At 33.9% G+C, this 21,209-nt stretch overlaps 1 protein-coding gene across 2 annotated transcripts; it reads right to left on the bottom strand.

The window, feature by feature from the left end:
• Positions 1–880: 880 nt before the first annotated feature.
• On the bottom strand, positions 881–20,876 carry LOC126738326 (cilia- and flagella-associated protein 91-like). 2 transcript variants are annotated; one of them, XM_050443709.1, is made up of 16 exons: positions 20,743–20,876; positions 20,610–20,686; positions 20,446–20,557; positions 16,524–16,706; positions 16,327–16,467; positions 16,105–16,274; positions 15,885–16,053; positions 10,434–10,619; positions 10,219–10,374; positions 9,997–10,169; positions 9,796–9,942; positions 9,435–9,652; positions 9,198–9,378; positions 8,943–9,103; positions 8,733–8,878; positions 881–1,258 (listed from the first exon to the last, which is right to left on the bottom strand). In XM_050443709.1, exons 1-16 carry the CDS (start codon positions 20,840–20,842, stop codon positions 921–923), a joined length of 2,658 nt encoding a protein of 885 aa, XP_050299666.1. In that variant the 5' UTR covers positions 20,843–20,876; the 3' UTR covers positions 881–920. The 2 variants fall into 2 exon arrangements, with proteins under 2 accessions (XP_050299666.1, XP_050299591.1); XM_050443634.1 differs by having other exon boundaries at positions 8,733–8,900; positions 8,953–9,103.
• Positions 20,877–21,209: the final 333 nt, after the last annotated feature.

Below are 21,209 nucleotides of genomic sequence, written 5' to 3'. Positions count from 1 at the left end.
ACAGAGTAGGAAAGGTCCGAAACTGTTTCTATTCACCCCATTTTACGGTACATTTATTTAGCTAATTTGGCAGTCAAGAAATACATACTTATGAAAGAATCCTAGTGATGGCTCTTTTTTGTGCAAAACTGGTGCTTTTAAATCAGATACATACAAAATATGATATGTTATGTCAGTTGAAAAAAATAAGCAGGCGTGTAATTACAATGATTCCTGTTCCTTCATTTTTGTTAATTAGTTTTTTCTTCTTATGGGCTTATTTATCAACCGATTTAAAAAATAATTATATCAAATTATTGGGAAAAAGAAACCGCATTACAAAAATAGTTGTTGATATTTAAAAAAATAAAGTAAATGCCAAAATTAATAGTTTGGACATTTTAAATAGGCGTGTAAACGATTAAAGTCATAAACTGCAATGAAAACTATTTTTCCGTGATTATTTGATTAAAAACTAAAACTTTGAACGCATTCATGGCATCCTATTTTAACATTTAAAATAATTGATTTTTCTATGAGCATAAAATAAAAAGTAGCAAATAATGTATCATTGTTTTCAGAATATCATTTTCTATCGAAATACGTACTAATAATATACCAAGTGTCCCATTTAAAATAAGAAAGTTAGTGTTTCTTCCTGTTAAACCGGAAGTGATGGAAAACAATAGAATGTATCAAAAGATGCTCTTATAACTATTCTATCGATATAATAAATTTCATTATACTGATTTCGGTATCCTGACCTTCATTTATTTACTCCCCACCTCAAAAATTACATTTGGGTACAACTTTTCTGCTGAACTATTATTTTTTTAGGCTGTTAAAAAAGTGAATCAGTTAACCAATATAGTTCTCATAAATAAAATAACCATCAAATACATGACATATAACACCATTTATTTCTAATTATTATACAGTCCCTAAATACCCTCAGACTCCATTCCATCTAAATTTAAATCTTGGCTCCCCGTATTGGTGGTAACACTAGTGCTGGTCTCATGTTCAGTCTCAGGAATAGTATCCAGATCATTATTAAATGGTTGATAATTAGGAATAACACGATTAATTTCCGGTACCCTTTCGCGAATCTGAAAGGGATGATCGGTCATCTCCCTTTGCCCCGAATCATCTTGGGCTGCCAGCATATTCAAGTAATGCTCTAGAATGTGGGGGTCTTCAGCAACTTCTGGTTGGCCTACTTTGGACAGAAGCGTTGCTGATGGCGATTCAATCGAAGCCTGCACTCCATTTGGCGCAACTGTAAAAAGAGTAAGTTTTATATGCAGTGTTATTTAAAAATGCGGATAAAATTTTAAAAGATCATTCATCAAATGAGTGTAAAATATTTAAAAAAAAAAAGTGCTTTCTTCTAACTATACAATAATTTTATAGTCCAAATGTATTTGAATTAGTATTCATCACGACACTACAGAGTGATTCTTTAATGATTTTTTGATAAACATTGATTTTTTAATATTAAAATTGGTTAAAAAACTAACTTAAGTCTCAAGTTAATTTTAAATCAAACCCATGTTTACTTTGTCTGTTATATTTTATTGATATAGTGTTTTTTTAGCCAATTTTAATATTATATTATTAATATATTATTATATATTATTGTATTTTTTAATTTAAAAAAATAATATTGTGTGCTCTGAGGAAGCCATTACAGTTGGCAAAACGATAGCCAATACATTCGGATTTTTATTTTTTGAATCCTGATAATCTTCAAGCCATTTTTGTTGATATTTGTTGCTGTTAGTAATGGTAGACTAGGATTAATTTAGCCTCTTACTTGAATAAGATTTTTCTATTAAGTTTTTATTGTTTAATTTTGCGAGGAATTTGGAATTAAAATTAAACAGAGAAAATAAAAGTTCAAAAATTCATCAATTCTTTTGAAACTTTTAGGTCATTAACGAGCAAAATGAATTGGTTTCTACTATAAAAATCCTATAAAATGAAATTGTTTTTCAACGGCCACAAACTAGTGCCGAAACGTGTTTTTTTTAACATTTTAAGTGTTTTTTTTTACATTACAATTATTGGGTAGAAAAACTCCATGCATTTAAAAATTTATATGCATTTAAAATCATATTTAGCTTTAAAATTATATTTTATTTTCTTATTGGGCAGAGACTTAAGTAACAACATATCCCGGATAGTTTTATTTAATTTTTACCATATTTAAATAATTATTATATTTTAATAACTAGAATAATTAACCTGTCTTGAAAACTATATCTTTTTTAGTTTTTGAAATAAAAAAAATAAGAAAGTCACATTTTCGAAAGTGCTATATTTTTTTTATTTCAAAATATTTTTAAAATCCGTGAAAACATTATTAGGACAATTTTTGAAGAGCAATACATCACTGCATTCAGTTTTTATTTTTGACGTTTCATGTGCGAGATACCGTAAAATGGGATGAATAGAAACAGTTTCGGACCTTTCCTACTCTGTTGCTAACATGGTAGTCACCTTTTTGACAACAAAAAATAAGGAGCCTACAGGTCTCGACTTGTAAATCAAAAAGCGCATAATAGATTTTTTTTAAATAGAAGTTTTTCCACAAAAAAAAATAAAAACCCTGTTTTTCTATTCACCTTTAATGTGGGGTGAATAGAAACACCCATTTAAATTGGTCAAATTTGCTATTCTACCCACACGAGGGCGAATAGGAACACCTGAAAAAAAATTTAAATTGATAAAAAAAATATAAATACACAAAAAAAACTGACAAAAACACCAATTTTACAAAAAAAAAACATTTATTTCTATAGAAATGTTACTAGTTTAAACATATTATTTAAATTAAACAACTTTGATGCAAATTAAATTTTATAATGTCTGTTCTTGACGTAGATGCTTCTATCTCGTCATGAACTGGGAAAACCTCTCCAACAACCTAGCTAAAATGAAAGGTGGAAACATCCGGAACTTCTGGAAATCCATAAATATATCCTGACGAGTGTTTGGTGGGCGACTTCTTAAGAAAGTGGCTTCAATGTCATTTGCTGTAATATTAATGACTTGTCCGATAAAATATTTATTTCTTTGTCTATTTCGATATTTTGTTGGAAAACACACCAGAAGCCAAGTTCCTTTATCTATTAAATCAAGCGAAATAGGAGAAACACATCGGAACAATTTACCCTCAAAGCAGACTGATGATGATGAATTATTTGTATCCAACTTATTCTCGGACTTATCGGTGAAACTTGATAGTGAAGTGTCCATTTCTGAGTCTGCATCTGAAGAATGATCTTGATCTTTTTCCATTTCAGAGTCTTCACTTGCGGAATGATCTTGAGCTTTTGCCATTATTGGCATGAAATTACTAAGGAACAAATTCATTTCCGGGTCTGAATCTTCATCTAAGGTTTCTATACGTCTTTCCAAATCATTATCCTCTTGATCGTCTTTATCCAACGTGCTTTCAAAATCTGCACTTGTAACGCTTTTGCCAGAAGGAACTTGAATTTTACGACGTCGACTCTTCACATTTTGACCATCGCCATATCTCATTGTTCTTAGAAGGTTTATCAAAGAGTTATTAAGTCCTTCTTCAATGTTATGATTCTCATCATTTGTCTCGTTAAGTTTTTTCTACGGAAGGCGTCCCAAGACTTGATCCCTATCAAGTGGAAAAAATTCACACTTTCTAAACCCAGATTGTATGTTTTTTCCAGCATTAGGCTCAATAGCCTTTGACAAGTCATTTAGCATGAAAGGGAATCTGTCCTTTAAAACCGTGCAATGCTTTGAACCAGACCCCATTTTCCATTTTTCAAGGATCTGTCGCCAAGCTGTTTTAAGAGGCCGGAAAAATGCCACGTCCAGAGGCTGGGTCAGATGAGTAGAGTTAAGGGAGGGAGGAAGATCAATGAAATATTATTTTCTTCGCAAAGAGATACCGTACTTGCAGAAAAATGTGAGCTCAGATTGTCGCCAATTAAGTACTTTTTTCCCGGTAGATCTTTTACTGCAGGTATGACCTACTTAATCTGAGAAGGAAATCGCATCAAACCAACCTGATGGAATTCTATTAAATCTGACGTCCTTTGGTCCTCCAACTGTCCAAGATGTATACAAATTTTTAGCTTTGTAAACCACGTATGGTGGGAACAATTTTCCATCATACACCTACATAATAGAAACGGCTGACTTCGACGTATTGCAAATACGTTCTGGATAGCGACAGCCCCTTTTCGAGACTACTTTCTTTCTACCCGGATCGTCAGTTAAATTTGTTTCGTCGTAATTTATTATGTTTGGTGGCGGTACATTTTTGAACTCCGTGGCTAAATTGTCAAAATAAGCACTAATAGTATTGGGAGAAACAGCAGCTCTTGAGCGCTTGATGTTTTGGCAGATTCTAGATCTTAATTGATTTTTGTGACGTTTTAAAAAAGAATAGACAAAGTCTCTGCCAGGGATATTATCTTTAAATCTCGTTATTGTTTTACCTCTTCTGTCTAGGTAATTTTTTATTATCATCCTGACGTCCAAATGGTCAAGTGGATACCCCCAATCGGAACAAACTATTATATAGTTGATGGACTAAAATATTTTCTTCTTGTTTGGTTAGGGCTGTTTGTCCTCCATGACGCTTTAGATTTCGGTTTTTGTGGTGCCGTTTTGTCCCATTCTAATGAATCTTAATTCGTTTTAACCTTGTCTGAGGCACTAGAACTATAAGATGTATTGACAGAACCCCTTAATTTGTTATTCCTGAACATGGACATGTTATATGTTTACGAAACAAAACACCCTTTATTAATAGTTTTTAAATAAATTTAGTGGAGGATTACCGAAATAATTTTAGTTACCCATTGATCTATTAACTCCACCGCAAGAATGGACTACTTCTTCAATTTTATTTTTATGTAAAAAAATAACAAAATTTATTTTTCGCTGATTTGGCAGTGACTACGAGGACCTTTTGCCGTACAATATTGACTATTAACTATTAACTTCTTAACTATTGTCCTATCAATGCTTACATAATTAGTACTAGCCTTTCTTTACTATTACATAGGTAATCTCTAAGACATCCTGAACCCTGTCTTCTAATTGTTCTAGAGTTACAGGAGAATCAAACTCGTACACTAACTACATTTTTAACATATCCCCAAAGATAAAAATCGAGAGGTATAATATCTGGGAAACTAGCTTGCTAATTTACAGGTCCGCGGTTTGCAATAAATTGGTTGTTAAATACTTCTCTTTATTAAATTTTGAACCAACTCCAGTATTATGTGCGGGGAACCCGTACTGTTGAAACCACACATCATTTCTTACTTATTCTCTGGATACTACAAGCACTACTAGTACTACTAGCTTTCACGGCCGGTAATATCTGTTCTTCCAACAGATTTAAATTCCTTTGACAGGTTAGTGTATGGTTATAAATAAGTGGCCATATGAGGTGATTATTTAAGAACAAATTATAGCAGTTAACTTCAAAATAATTTTGTGAACTGGTTGATTAACTTACCATACATACCATACCACCCATCTTACTTGGAGCCTATGTTTGACCACTTCATAAGAATTCTCAGTAGTCCACAAATGATGATTATGTCTATTAAATATTCCGCAGTTGCTGAAAAACATTTCGTCGGTCCAAATAATTTTTCTACAATAATTCTTGGTCTTACAAACCAGTTTTACAATTCTAATCGGCTTGGGTAGTCTATATCTCTTTCTGAACAATAGTAAGCTTATATGAACGATATTTATTTTTTTGAGGTTTCTCTGATTGGTAGTTCTTGGTATAGCTACTAGGTTCATTCCAGCTTTCCTAGTTGACGATCACGGGTTGGCGTTAAATGTTTTATTATATTATTACTTAGAACAATGATACCTTGAGTATTGTTATCACGGGGTTCAGTCTCATTGTACCTCTGATAACTGATTGGAGTTAGTTTTTCACAACTTCTATGATTTTAAGGTTTATGACAAGCCTAGCGAATAATCTTACACTTGGCTGTTGACTCTCAATATTTGTATTCTTATTACATACATTTAATATAAAATTCCAATATGGCAAACTTTTCTTCGCCGGTATATTGTATGGCCATTTTTGAAATTAAAAGTTAATAAAAAAATACTAAAATCTAATAAGAGCTAAATATTAACAAAAAGTAAAATTAAAGCTTATATCAAAAATCGTTGGTATCCATATGATGGTCAACTTAGCGAAAAGTGAACTTTGTAATTTTTTGATAAAAATTAAATATTTTTTTGTGTGTCATACATCATTTTAAAGGAAAAAATATTTTTATTTAAGCAAAAAAACAAAATGGCCGCCATAACAAAAAAAGAAGTCAATAGTATCTCACAACCGAAATGTCAAAAATAAAAACTGAATACAGGGAAGCATTGCTCTTAAAAAGTTGTCCTAATAATGTTTTTACATATTTTAAAATAAAAAAATACCGCACTTGTCGAAAATGCAATTTTTTGCTTTTCTCAAAATATTTCAAAAACGAAAACATATAAAATCATCCTCAAAGCGGAATTGGATTGGCAATTAAATTCCCTACAACTTTTTCCATATAACCAATTTTCTATCCCTTATAGTTTCCCAAGATACCCATACATGTATACAGAATTTGGGCCACATTATATTTAACCCTTTCGCGTCGACTTTATTTTGTAAATTAATAGGCTGAAATTACTGTTGGGTCATATTTGTCCCATCCAATTTTCAAAAAATACTGATGGTACATTATGCAATGTTTTTCATATAGCCCGATGTCCCATCCGCATTCAGCAATGCTTGTCAACAAAATATTCAAGCAGCGCAGTCAATTGTTTTAGAATAGGTAGTAGTACAGTCATTAACCGACCAAATTTAGCAAACATCGTGTTATACAGCTTAAAATAATTACGGATATTTTTTCGAATATGTCTAGGTAAGTTTTTAAAATTATTTGTTAAAGTTAAGTGCTTATATTTTACATGTAAATTAGGAAATTCTTGAGGGACACATATGTCCCACCGACTTTTACTTTGGTTTATTATCGTCCCATCAGCATTTTTTTTATAAAACTCTTTTTTAGGAAATGTTTAACACAAAGAGAACTAGAAGCTTTACCAGAAGCAGGTTTATCATCAGATGAAGAGGAAGACCCCTTTAAGAGCAGTGGATCCGAATACGAGCAGGAAGAAACGGATTCCAGTGATGATGAGGTTCCAGTGAGGTTAGTAAAAAACGCAAGAACAAAAAAACTGCGATAATGAAAATTGATTCTAATGAACCATCAACGTCATCTTTCAATCCAGATGGTGCCTATGAATCCCCTGATTCATCTAACAGTTCGGACGAAAATATCGAACTTGATATTCCGGCCTCTTCTCCTGCTGACAGTTCAATTGTGATCTGGAAAGAAATTGATAATTTTTCACCCCGGTATAAGGTCCCAGAAAAGGCCAACTGTACAATAATAGCCCAGGTCAATCGTGGATTATCGTGGAAGTACACAGCTGGATATTTTTCTCAAACTAATGCCACCTTCTTTATTTATTTATATTGCCCAGTGTACCAATGAGCGCCTTTGAAGAGGTTCGAAATAAGAAACAAATTCTAACTGATTCACACGAAATAATGATTATAACAGGTTGTTTTTTTATAATGGCTTATAATAAATTGCCCCAAATGCAGCATTATTGGGCTTCCCATAAGTCTTTGGGCAACCAGGCTATAAAAGAAGCTATCTCTAGAGATAGATTTAAACTTCTGGCTAGTAAAGTATATTTTAACCATCCACAAAAGCCAAATAACGCCAGTAAAACTTATTATATTGAAGATATTGTTGCGTGGTTTCGGATGTCGTTTTAAGTATGTTAATGAACATGAGATACGGAGAAAGAAATACCAATGCCTCTGCCAGAAAAAGGTCTAAAACAGACGTAGCTCCTGGAAAAAGTATCGCCTTTGAAGATCTCGCCCCACAGAATAACATCCCATCAACCAGCAAAGGAGCTGCCAGAAAAACTTTGGAAAACAAAAAGCAAGCTTTAAAAAATTATAACCGATCGTCAGTCTCGTCAGAAGAAAGCGATAGCAGCGATTCTAACAATATTGTGTATATGGACTCGTCGGAAGAAGAAGATCTTCTTACCATTGTCCAAAAGGAACAAGAAACCTTGTGCTTAAGCAGCTCTGAAGAAAGTGCTTCTTTAGCTTCTGTTTCACCGAAGTCCCCTGGGCAGACATCAAAGGTTTGCGCTCCATTAGAGACTTCAACCTACAGCCTTTTTTTCAAACAGTTTCTGATTTTCCTGCCTATAATTTTGTATTGGCCGAATTTATATCCCACCGTACTTTTTACAAATTTTTTAGGACATTTGAAATAATTTGTCGTCTCCAGGCGCTTCAACTCTTTTAGAGACAATTTATATTTTATTTAATTTTTGGTGTCATTTTTATGTGTTCTAGACATTAATTTGAAGTAATTTATTTCAGTCTTTTGATCTATAAATCATACAGCTTTTTTCAAGTCGTTTTAAACCCATTATCTAATATGGAAAAACTGGTCCATCCTATGGTCTCCTATTAATTCTTAATGTCATATTGAGTATAATCAAAGTCATATTACTTACCGATCTTTAAGAAGGCCATATTAGTAACACTCCTTCTTTATTTTTTTTACTAATAAAACTAGTAAGTAAAATGTATCGATTTGGTTCAAATTAACTATAAAAGCAAAGTTTAAACTTACATTCTGCAGTTCCAACTACAGGTATAATAGAATATGGTGTGTATTCAGTCGGCGTATAAATTTTTTCTAGTACTCCTTCAAGCATCATTTCATCCATTTTGTTTTGATAGTGCTCGATGGTTGGGGATGACGATTCTATCGAGCTCCTATTTCGAGTGACATTTTTATCTAAAAAAAAGATCTATCCATCATAACTCTACGAATACGTACCTTTTCTTACCAAACTTAGGAACAGTTTCAAGTTTCCTGTAGACATTCTCGTGGATCGTTTTTAGCTTTTGCTTCTGCCGCGCCAAAATTTTTTGCCTAATCTCTTGCTTTTCCACTTCTGGAAGTACGAAATGATGCACCAAATCCGCTATTAGTTCATCCTGTAGTTGGAAATATATTAAAGTAATGTTGTAATTCTTATTATAAAAATAATAGTAATATTACACACTACATTATTAGTCATTTTATATTTACCTCAGAGTCAATACCCTTCATGGAGTAAGTTTCATCAATTTGACTTACTTCCTTTTCTAGTTTATCTGCTAAAGCTAGAATGTACGCTCTTGCCTCCTCTTGGGTAGCAAAACTCAAACCTTCTGTAATTACGTCTTGAAGATAAACGTCTACAGATTCCTGTGTGACCTTCACTATTTGTCTACAAATTTTACCATCCAGTTTCATATATTAAAACTCAAATTGCTTTAAAAATACCTAAATATTTCATCATGCTCCCTTCTTCTTCTAATTTCTTTCTGTCTACGTCCTGCTTCAGCTGCTTCGCGAATATTACGCTCTCTCTCATTCACCCAGCACATGGCATGCGCTTTCCTTTCTTCTAAGAGTCTTCTTAGTTCCTTATTAAGGAAATCCAGGATGGAACCTACCACCTGTCCTTGGAGTGTTCCTAGGGTTCCTTGAAGACGAGACACCTAAACACAAGTAATCATGAATTAATTAGAGGATCATTATCGCAAACTTTATTTAACACAAATTTTATTTTAGTGGTACCTTAGTGGTACATTCTTTAAATGTTCTGTAGTATTAGAGTTGGTAGTCTTAAAAGTAAACTGACCATCACACTCTGAATGGTTTCTTCCCTCTGCTGGGCTCTAACTTTTAATTTTTCTTTCGATCTTAATTCTTTTTGCTTCTTCAGCAAACCTACTGAGAATTTTAGTTCCCGTATTAATTCTTTGCAATTATCCCGTCCTTCGTAAACCTAATTTAGTCAGATATGATAAATAAGTTTATTTATTAAGATAGCTCAACTTACCAACATTTGTCTGGCTCTGCCCTCTATAATACTTTGTAAGTAAATAACTGCCTGATATTGTTCTTCTTGTTCTGCAGGGATACCTTCCACTTCCGGTGTATATGATTCGCGTTCTATATCGGTATTTTTAACTCTTAATGAGCATGACTTTTTCTCGGGTTCACCACGCAGATCTACAGAGAAATGTAGTAAGCGATCTTCTAAGAATTGTCCAAAACTTACTCATAAGTTCTTCGTGAAGTTCCTTTAAAACTGGTGCAGTCCATTTCGTTTCTCTTATACATAACTGCGGGCCATCGTCCTTCTTTTTCCGTTCGATGCCTTTGAGGTTAGTAGCTTGGTCCAACCAGCGGGGAAGAGTGCTAAAGTGTTCCACACCTGCATTTTTTTTTTTTTGAAACAATCATAAATAATTTAGAATTTGAATTTTGATTTACCAATAAACTGCGCTTTATATCTTTGCATCTTTTCGTCAATTATTTGATGCCATCTTTTCGGATGTTCTCCGTTTCTGAGCATAGGACCGAACAGTTCAGAAGATCTAGACATATGTTCTTCTATGATATCAGCCTGATGATATTTTCTCTTATAACCTTTTTCTTCCAAGTTTAATTTTCTTAATTCTAGGAATAAACAAGAGAATATTTTTTTATGTACCGTTAAATGGGGTAAAGTTAACTCTAACAGTCCGAACTCGTTGATCGACCTTCAACGTCACGGTACGACAGTGCTGCCGCGACCTTATACAAGTTTACACAAGTGCACGAGGCGAATATTTAGTCTACCCTAGTGGATGGCATGTTTGAGGCTGTTAGCGTTCGCTATTGCAGTTTTGTTTCAGTTCGTGTTTGCCGTAAAATTGTTGTTGGTTGAAAAGATTGACGTGCAGTAACCTGAGGAAAGTATACACCACACGGGTTTTTTGGCTATTTGAGGTATATATATATGTAAGCAGATAATATAAATCACCCAGTTTATACCACCAAAATGTTAAGTCAGCAGTATGGCCGAGCTAAGGTCAAATGCCGCCATAAGAAAAAGCTGCTGCGACTGTAAAAAAGAGTATGAGAGATTCTTCGGTCGCGTTCATATAAAAATTACGTCATCTATAAAGTAGTCGGCTTAATAAATTGGATTTTTGGGAATAGTGACTTTTATTTGGGGTGTAAATGCCAAATAACCCTTCTAGTGTTTACATCAGATGTGGGATAAAAGAACGGATTAATTACTGTGTACAGTTTAGTGTTAAATCGAACATTATAAAAGACCCTAAGGTGTGGTGCGAAGTATAAAATGGCGGAAGGCAGCGAATCTGTGTCCTTTAGGCAAAATGAATGTGATAGTTCCGAGGAGGAGTCATCTGCAGGTCCTTCTGCACCCCCAAGAAAACGTATGAAGGTACAATGGCAAGAGACCTTAATTAGTTTAATGGCTGCCCATTAGCAACAACTTGCTAAGTTGGAGCGTCAATCCAAGTTGGCAACGTCGACACAGTCAACGCCCAGTGTTTCGAACAGACACCAACACCAACGCAGGCTCATGCCGTCGATATGTCATTTCGGGTTTCAAACTTTGACCCAAATAAAAGTGCCTACCCGATTAAAGAATGGTTGGACGAGTGTACGAAGTTAAAAGAAGAACTGGAAGTAAGTGATTTATTAATGATAACGAAAGCCGGAGATGCCTTGCGTCATCGTGGGTATCGCTATTATTGCGATTGGCGACCATTTTGCAGAACATGGCAAAAATTTTGCGAGGACCTGACAATAGCATTTCCTGATACAGAAACTCAGAATGATCCGCAGATTTAACGATCAGTTACCATGGGAGACCGTTCTCAGTATGATTGAATATGGTTTGAGCCATAGTGAAGCACGTGCTGCTATTCGCATCCAAAAACCAAATTGCGAACGTGAGGATAGTTTTGGTGTAGAGTTTGGTATCCAAACACGTGAGGAACGTGTTTGGATAGTTTGATGCACGTCGTGAAAAACGACCAAATATCTCAGGCCCTTCTAGTTCTCACAAAATTGAACGTTATGCAAGAGAACCACCTGTACGCGAAGCCAAAAATCGACACTCTAAGATAGCAGAAGAATTTAAGGGCAAGTGTTTTAAATATGGACAATATGGACATCAACAAAATAACTGTACCGGCTTTAATCAGAATGAACGACCTGCAGCATCCAAATTTAAAACTGTTTTCGTGCTAACGTGTGACCACTGCAAGCAAATGGGCCACACCGAAGCCAATTGCTGGTACAAAAATGGGAAACCTCAGAAGGCATTAGTAATCAAAAAATGACGCCAGCTTGTTACAACACCCATAGCCACCACCTTGTGCAAGAATAAAGCTCCAGAATTCACGTATCGTATTGACAGCGGCGCCGATGTATTCATCATAAAACATTCAATAGTCAAAACATTAGGCGCAGTGATCATGCCGAACGTTGTTTACGCTATTGGTGTTTGTGATATTATTACAGTCTCGCCGACGTTAACATTAGACATTAATTTTGTTGTTATTGACGATCGAGTTTTTCCCAGTGGCATCGATATTTTAATTGGTTTGGATATTATCCTTCAACCCTTTGTATCTGTTAAAAAGGGTGGTAATGGAATTGAGTTATACTATCAGCCACCAGACATTTCTAAAGTATTAACTCTACAGCATTCTAATCATGTTAAAATGAATCAACCAGACCTACCAGAAAATTTAAAATTGCAAATTGAATCATTGTTATCAAAATATAAACAACAAAAGCAAAACACCTGACCGCATCACCACCGGCAAGATGACTATTAGGCTAAAAAACAATGTACCCGTAGTATATCACTCCCGTTGTTTAGCTTATGAAGAGCGTGTTCAAGTTGCTGACATAATAATTGACCTATTAAGGTACGTATTATTCGCGAGTTTGATTGGGATTGGAGCTGCTCTTTTACAAAAAGAAAATAGTGAAGTGCGCTCGGTAGCGTATTTTAGCCGACGTACAACGGAATACGAGTCCAGGTATCACTCCTATGATTTAGAAACTCTTGCTATAGTGGAGGCAATAGAACATTTCAGAGTGTACCTATACGGTGTGCATTTTACCGTGTTCACTGACTGTAATTCAGTGCGTGCAACATCACTTAAAAAGAACCTTCATCCCCGTGTAGCGCGATAGTGGGTTAAACTACAAGATTACGATTTTTCGATTGAGTACCGACCGGGTAGCAAAATGATACACGTGGACTATTTAAGCCGAAACCCCATTACCAGTGACGACCGTGAATTAAAAGTGTGTGCCCTAAAAACAATTAACCCAAATAAACTGTATGATAAACAAACATTACGGGAATTCCAAAACAACGACTCGTTTTGCCAAGAAGTGCTTAGTAACCCCCAAATACCGATCCAGTCTATAAAGTTGGTGACAATATGATTGTAACCAAAACAAATCCTCCTAAGTGCTTCGTGCCCGTGGCCGCGCGTTTGATTACGATGCGTTTATACCATGACCTATCCTCTCATATTGGTTGGGACAAGTGTTTAAAGAAAATACGAGAACTGAAATACAGTTGCTAAGAAAACATCAGAGTATTCAATACGTGCCTTACTGCCAGTTTTTGAAGAATTAGGAAAACCTCAACGCATTATTGCTGACCGAGCTGCTGCTTTTACTTCAACAATTTTCAAAAATTTCTTAAGTTACCAAAAAAAAATTGAACTTGACCACATTGCAACCGGCGTACCTAGAGGAAATGGCCAAGTAGAGCGTGTTATGAGAACGGTATTTAATTTATTAAGAGCCAGTCTTACCAATAAAAATGATAACACTTGAACTACCGCAATAGCAGCAACAGAGGATAATTTAAATGCAACAGTCCATACAGTGACAGGGTACGTTACTTGCGTTCTTCATTTTGGTAAAAATCCTCGATTAATGTCAACACAGCAATTTTTAAAAGGTATTCCATGTGATGATTTTGTCGACGCAGACAAGGCTGTTTCCGAGGCCAGGCTTCGGATGCGAGAAAATGCACGTAAACAAGCCCTGCATTTTAATGCGTCTTGATACTCAAATTGTTTACTGTGGGAGATGTTGTTGCTATTGAAGACTCACAGGTGGTTGGCGGAGGAAAGTTAAAACCAAAATTAAAAAAAAAAAGGTATCTAGAGGTAGTGGCAGCCCCACTATGCTCGAAAGGCGGCAGGCCTGCCTAGTATAAAAAAAAAATTAAAGAAAAGGTGAAGTTTTGGAGATAGTGGCAGCCCCACTATGCTCAAAAAGTGGCAGCCCCACCTAGGTTTAAAAAAAAATAAAATAAAAATTATTTGCTAGAGGCAATCGAGAAAGTTGGTGTGAATTCTGAAAAAAATTTTGATTTCAGGATTTAAGGCGTGTGAAATAATTCCGTTTAACCCCAACGTTGTCCTTTGCAAAATTCCTAGAAATGTAGGCGGATATGTTCCTATGGAAGATCCCATGGAAAAAGCCTGGTCCGATGCCCTTGTAAGTCACTTAGAGTCTTACAGAGCAGGACCCAAGGATGGTATCCAAAAACGCGGGAAAAAATGGCGGTCCCTGCAGGTAAAAGCATCTTAGCCAGAGATATTATCAGATCCTTGGAAGACGAAACAGACGAAGACAACATCTTGAAAGCCCATTGAAAGCAAACTCAGACTCTGACGGAGAAGAGGATAAAGAAAATAATGGTGATGTGAGTGAAATTGACCTACCGTGCTTTAATCTTGCGGGAAAAAATTTAGAAATCGGTGATTACGTAATAGTGAATTGATTTACAAATAAACGTGACAGAAAATTTGTTGGCAAAATAGAAAATTTGGTTGGAAAAAATGAGTTTGTCATAAATGCATTAAGAAAACAAAACGGCAAAAAAAAACATATTTTTTGTTTACCCTGTTGTTGCTGACATAACAACTGTCAATAGGGAACAAATTGTACAAAAGTTAACGTTAAGCAGTGTCAAACATGGAAAACATTTATTTTTGAATGCGAATTTCTCTTCAGTAAAATAATTTTGTTGGGTTAATGTTTAATTTTGATTATTTATTAACTTTGAGTTAATTTTTTTTAATTTAATTTATTTTATTTAAATCTTTTGTTTTTTAAGTTTTAAAGTTTATTAGCCATTAACTTTTCTATTAAGATAAAAAGTTTGTTTTGTATTTAATAAATAGTTTAAAACCTCTATAAAGTTTGTTTTATTTCTTTTTTACTAAATTTTTTTTGGAAAACGTATTTTTAAAACGATATTACGAACGACCGTTAATAGTTTAAAAATTATATACAAAAAAAAGCTAAAATTTGGCAATATTAAAGGGAAGGTACTAAAGATTCTAAATATTAGTGCTCTAAAGATTTGACTTCTTACGTCTTTACCGAAATATTTTTAAAAAACCTCAATTTTTTATCCACTTTACCCCATTTGACGGTAATTAAGATAATTTTAATAGCAGAATCTGACAGTTCACGTAGAACTATATTCTAAAACTTGTAAAATATTCATGAATATTCAGGGTCTTAATTTAATATGAATATTCTGCTTTCCATTCAGTTATGATGTTGCAATATCCTTTTCAACTTTGCTGGATCCTGGACCTTCGCTGACAAAATCGTTTCCAGCTCAGAATGACGTATAAGAAACTTTTGTATATAAAGTTAGTGGGTAGGCAATGCTCCCCAATTAAAATTCTTCTAATATAAGGATATATAATATATCAAGAAAATATTCCGCAAACAAGTCAAAGATTGCTTAAAACAGAAATTTATATATATTAATTAAGTTATTACCAATTATGTCTTCTAATGAATAAAACTTGGTAGCCTTTAAGCTTAGGGTGGCAAAATTGTCACTAAATTTCAGTCAAAATTAATTACCTCTTGCAGTTTCCTTCTTAATTTTCTCTAGCTTTTCCTTTTTTTCTTTCTCTTTTGCTTTTATAAACCGTTCCATTTTCTGTTCCGCTCTAGTGTGAGAACGTTCATGAATATCCTCTAACATCTTCTCCAATAAATGCAGCCTTAAATCATGGATTTCTTGAATTTCCTATAACGTGATAACTATAAATTAGTTCAATTTGAAAATGTGCCTTTTTACTCTCTCCCTGAAAGCCCATTCATCCCTTTCCAGAGCCTCCACGTAATCCCTGAACCTTTGTAAAGAGTCCTCATCATTTATATCAGGTTTTACTGAGTTTTCCCAAGCCCTTTTCATTCTGGCCCTTTCTATAAGCCTGACTTCATGAACACCAGCTGGTAAGCCACTACCTAGAAAGTCAAAGTTTAAATGAAGCGAAAACGGTATAATATTTAAATTCACCCCATTTTAAAAACTCCAGTTTTAAAATCTCCGGATCACCCTTTCCGATAACTTTATACGGGGGTTGCCAGGGGGTAGTTTGTGCACAGGAATCCCGATATATTGTTTGCATTTGGAAATTTTTCGTTTTGGGTTTGCCATCTTAAAAATTTAATATATTATAATCGATGGTTAAATTCAAATAGTTTTATTGATACCTTGCATAACGGTTTGTTTACTGTCATCGTAAGCGGTTTTAAGTTTTTCAATTGTGAATCTCGGAGCGGTCGCCATTATTCCTAAGAAGTCTTTTGGTGGCAAATTAATGATCGGACAGAAAAACTTTGCTCTATCTGCACCTCCTACGTCTACTTGCTTTTGGTAACCTTTATATTTGGAGCCTATATCAAAGAATATATATTGTAATTAGTATTTATTTATTTAGCATATGGACTTTTGTCAAATTTATAAAAAAATAAAAAAAACAAACTTAAATACTCTATCGTTTCTGGTTTTGCAATCCTGAGAAAAGGCGGTTGGATGTTGCTTAGTACTGGTAACCATTCAGTTGGCGACTTGGCGTGGACTGGATTACGCCAGCAATCATTCTCATGGTGTTGTTTAGTTGTGCGTTAACTTTTTTCACCTGAGCCTATTAAGAGACACAGGAGCGCATTACTCCGCTACAGAGTATACAAGGCTCAGGGCAGAGAATCTAAGTGTGGGTGCAGATGCCCCCAATGACGACCCGCACAGCTTGTGGATAATGTTGTTTCTACTCTTAGCTTTTGGGCAGTTTTAGTGAGGTGCTCCCTAAAGTTTAATGTTCCATCAATCACGCCTAAGTATTTTGGGTTTTTATTGTGATTAAATAACGTGTTATCAAAACGAACATTAGGTTTTCTGTCGGTCATTTAGTTGCTTAAATGAATGGTGCCTACTTCTGTTTTTGAAGCGTTAGATTGGAGTTTCCACTTTCGGAAAAAGTTTCCCATTACTTCTAAATCTCTGGATTCCGCTTCTGATGTCGGCCTCTTCTAGTGATTTGGTTTGAATGCTCAACGCCCAGTCGTCAGCGTAGCTGAACTTGAATTGATGTGGTTTCGGGTATATCTGCAATATACAGGCTAGTGGTGTGAGTACCGACTCCTGCGATAAACCTTTTTAAGCTTTCGAGAGGCTTCCATTATTACCTAGAACGTTCGGTCATAAGCATGTTCTCTATTAATCGGGATATAAGTTTGGATAAAATGGTACGAACTTGTTTATCATTACCTCTATCCAGACGGTATCATATGCAGCTAAGAGGCCGATAAACGAAAGTCTTAAGTTTTCTTTGGAAGCCTTCGATATATGTGGTTAATGACAGTAGTTGGTCGGTGCAGTTCCGTTTTGGTCTGAAACCCGCTTGTTTAACTGAAATGTCTTGTAGTATCAGTGGGCTTATTTTGTTGTAAATTATTGTTTTGACTGTTTTGTACATGATCGGCAGTAGTGCTATTGATCGGTAGCTTTTTGGTTGGTCTGCGGGTTTGCCTAGTTTTACAATCACACTTTTAAGCGCATGAATTCATTTAGTATTATGTTTGTAAAGAAGCAAGCTATAACTATTATAGCAAGCGTAGCTACTATTATAGTAACGTTTTTGCGTATTTTTCACAGTTAAGGAGGAATTAGGATGGATTCCATCGAATTCTGAAGCTTTCCCAGGGTAATATCTTTAAGGGTAGTTGATATTTCTTCGACAGTCATAAGGCGGAAATGCTCAGTTTCTCTTGCTTCAGATTTAATACTTCTTAAATGTTCTTTCACCCTTCTCGTGTAAGCTTTATCTCTGGGAGCCCTGGAATTCGTTACAATGTGTGAAGCCACTGAATTGAGACTAATTGGAGCTTTTTGTTTCTGAGGAGGATTTCCACCTCCAAGTTTTCTAAGTAGAGACCATGCTTTTCGGCTTGATGTTTGAAAATTTAGATTTTCTACAGTTTCACTCCATTTTTAATGTCTTGCTGCATCTAAGCTGTGAATTAGTTGATCTGTGATTTCTTGGTCACTAGTTTCCAGAAATTTTTGATATATTGTTTCACTGTGTTCCATCGTGGTCTTGGCATAGACTTTATCGGATTTGTGTTCCGATCTCTACGGTGATTGGCCGATGTTGGCTGTGAGGAAATTCCGAGAGTAATTTTCTTGCAGCTGCCAGAGGGATATTATAAGTGTCTGAGACAAAACATAGGTCAGGGTTATATTCCGTGTTCAATTCATTCTTTATAAGTTTTGATTAATTCTGGCTTTTGACGTAGCTTATTCCTTCATATAAAGAATAATATATACATATTGAAGGAATTAATTATTACATATTGGAGGAATTGATCTGGCAAATTCAGACTGAAGACCCGAAATAGTTATATAGTTAATAAGTAGTTTACGTTAAACAGGTGAATTATGGATGCATTTTTAATAATAATTGGAAACTCTAAAAGTTGCCAGAGGCTATCTTGCAGGAAAGGAGGCAATTTAGTAGCGTAGCATTAATTAATTAAAAGGCTGGTATATAGTCAAAACTTTGATATTTTAAAAATCCTGAAAAACTAAACATCCGACAAATTTCGGAATATCACAAAGATTTTCTAAAATGTTTAAATATTGAACTGCAACTTTCAAGCTTTTTAATATGAGTTTTTGAATTTAAAAGTTCTGATGTTTTCAAAGCTTAAAAAAATTAAAAAATATCTTGAGAATTTCAAGAAATTTTAGCCTATTTTTGTTTTTATAGTTTTTTTCTGACTTATTGTATAAATGTATAATATTAATACTTTTAAGTTTTAAAGATGCATATATTGAAATTATCAAAACTTTAATGTCTACTGAAGTTTTAGGAATCTGAAATAGTTTTTAATTCGATTTTTCGATTTATCTACTACTATAATATAAAATATATTTCTATATTTCAACGTATAACCCAGTAAGTATTTCCTTAAGGAAAAACATCACTTTTTTAGTTCCTTCTAATTTCCAAGATTTTATGTATGATAACTTCACTATCATTCTGTTTTTTTTTTATAAAAATGTTTCGTCTTATTTTATACATTAGGTGTTTTTTTTAACAGAAATAATTTTTCATACATTTTAGGCATTTAAAATGTATATATTGGGAGTAATTTTATACCTAAATACTTTGATGTCATTTTCATATGTCTTAGCTATATCGAGTAAATTTTCGTTTTTTTTTTTCTGGGCATTAAGGCGTAATTATCCAAGAATTGAAAATAATTTTTTTTCCGGTTTTCCAAGCAAGTTTGACATGATTTTTGGTTTTCCAGGGTTTTGGACATATTCTTTCTTTCATATCTTTTAGATATTTTTCATTTTATTTTAAGCAAAATTATTCTTTTGTATTTTCTACTCATTTTCCAGATTTTCGGAGTAATTTTCTATGTCTTCCAGGCATTTGAAGTAATTATCAAAATATGTTTACGCCATTCATTTTCAAGTTTTAGTTTATTTGTAGGCCTCAATCTTTCAGACCTGATTCATTTTTCATTTCCATTTAAAATATTTATCCTTCTTTTATTTTTTTCGTATTTAAAGTTATTTTAGTTCCAGTACATATTTTCTATTTTTGAGGAGATTATCGGATAAATATCAACAAATAAAATAAATAAAAGTCTTTTAGCAAAATTTGTTTTTAATCAATTGCATACTAAAAATGTGTTCAAACCTTGCACGTTCATACATAATAAAGACCTTACAATTTCATTTACTTTCAGCAGGGTAAAGGAGAAAAACTATGTTCATCATATTAAAAAAATTCCCAATTAAAGGATGTTCAAGGTAATGAGTCAAATAATATACTAACATAAAAATCTATAATAAAGTGGCTGACGAGATATTCTGGACTATCATACCTCGACTTCTTTTTCTAGAACATATTGGAAAAATATGGTAGATAAAATACTAGTTGCTTCAATAGAATATCTTAGAAGCAAATTCCTTATTGTATAGATATTTAGCATACAGAGAGAGACCTTTCGATTTAGTTGCCTGAACGTGCAGCTACAGAACCAATAGGATTTTATATATGTCCAATTAATTTGCTTTTTAACCGTTAATTTACATTAATTTAACTATTTCAGTTACCTTCAATTTTTTCTCGATAGGACATAACGGGTTTTTGTCTCCTCTGTACCATTTGCACCCTCGGATGGTTAGGGAGGTCGGAGAACATATTGGCGAATATAGGACATATTTGCTAAAATTTTAAAAAAGCTACAAAAATACGTGTAAAATATAAAATCTCTTACAAATTTAACTGACGACATCTTTGCTATAATTGCTGCTTTATAGTGATCTACTGGCCCCGATACTGTGAATATGGGATCTAAAAATTGCATGTATTTAAATGATTCGGTTTCCATATTTAGAATTCTTGCTTACCATACATGTAGTCATGCGGTCTATAAGGTATACAGCCTTTAGTAATCATTTTGAAAATCGATCTTGCACAAAAGAAAATATCAATATGGGTTTGTGTCATGCGAGGTTGAAGTTTGATATTTAGTTGCTCCAGGTAACCTCTGATTGATCAATAAGTTACAAATTACAGTGGTCTACCTGTATAGTAAATTTATTGTTATATCGCAAGTTTTATTTAGGAAATAAGGTTTTCTTTTAAGTTTTGGTTAAATAATTTGATTCCTTGAAAACTCTTAAAAAAAAATTTTCTTAGGAGGTTTTTGTGGCTTAGTTATCTTATAATTAAAGATCAAGTCGTGCAGACGTCATATCTTTTTGACGATCGATGAACTCATTTTATATTATCTATTTTTGCAATTACTTGGCTTTTAGTAAACTTAAAATTTGCTGTTTTATACTGGGTGACAACAAAATCATTAAGCCATAGC

Source organism: Anthonomus grandis, chromosome 1 (genome assembly GCF_022605725.1).
Source record: "Anthonomus grandis grandis chromosome 1, icAntGran1.3, whole genome shotgun sequence".
Taxonomy (NCBI): domain Eukaryota; kingdom Metazoa; phylum Arthropoda; class Insecta; order Coleoptera; family Curculionidae; genus Anthonomus; species Anthonomus grandis.
The sequence above is the reverse complement of the archived record's forward strand: the minus strand, read 5'-3'. Positions and strand labels throughout refer to the sequence as shown.

Coding starts and splice junctions, on each gene's coding strand:
- LOC126738326 (XM_050443634.1), bottom strand. CDS start 20,842: ATGACACAAACCCATATTGATATTTTCTTTTGTGCAAGATCGATTTTC. Junction 16,468..16,523: donor TAAACAAACCGTTATGCAAG/GTATCAATAAAA, acceptor TAAATTTTTAAG/ATGGCAAACCCAAAACGAAA. Junction 8,901..8,952: donor TGAAACTGTTCCTAAGTTTG/GTAAGAAAAGGT, acceptor TCTTTTTTTTAG/ATAAAAATGTCACTCGAAAT.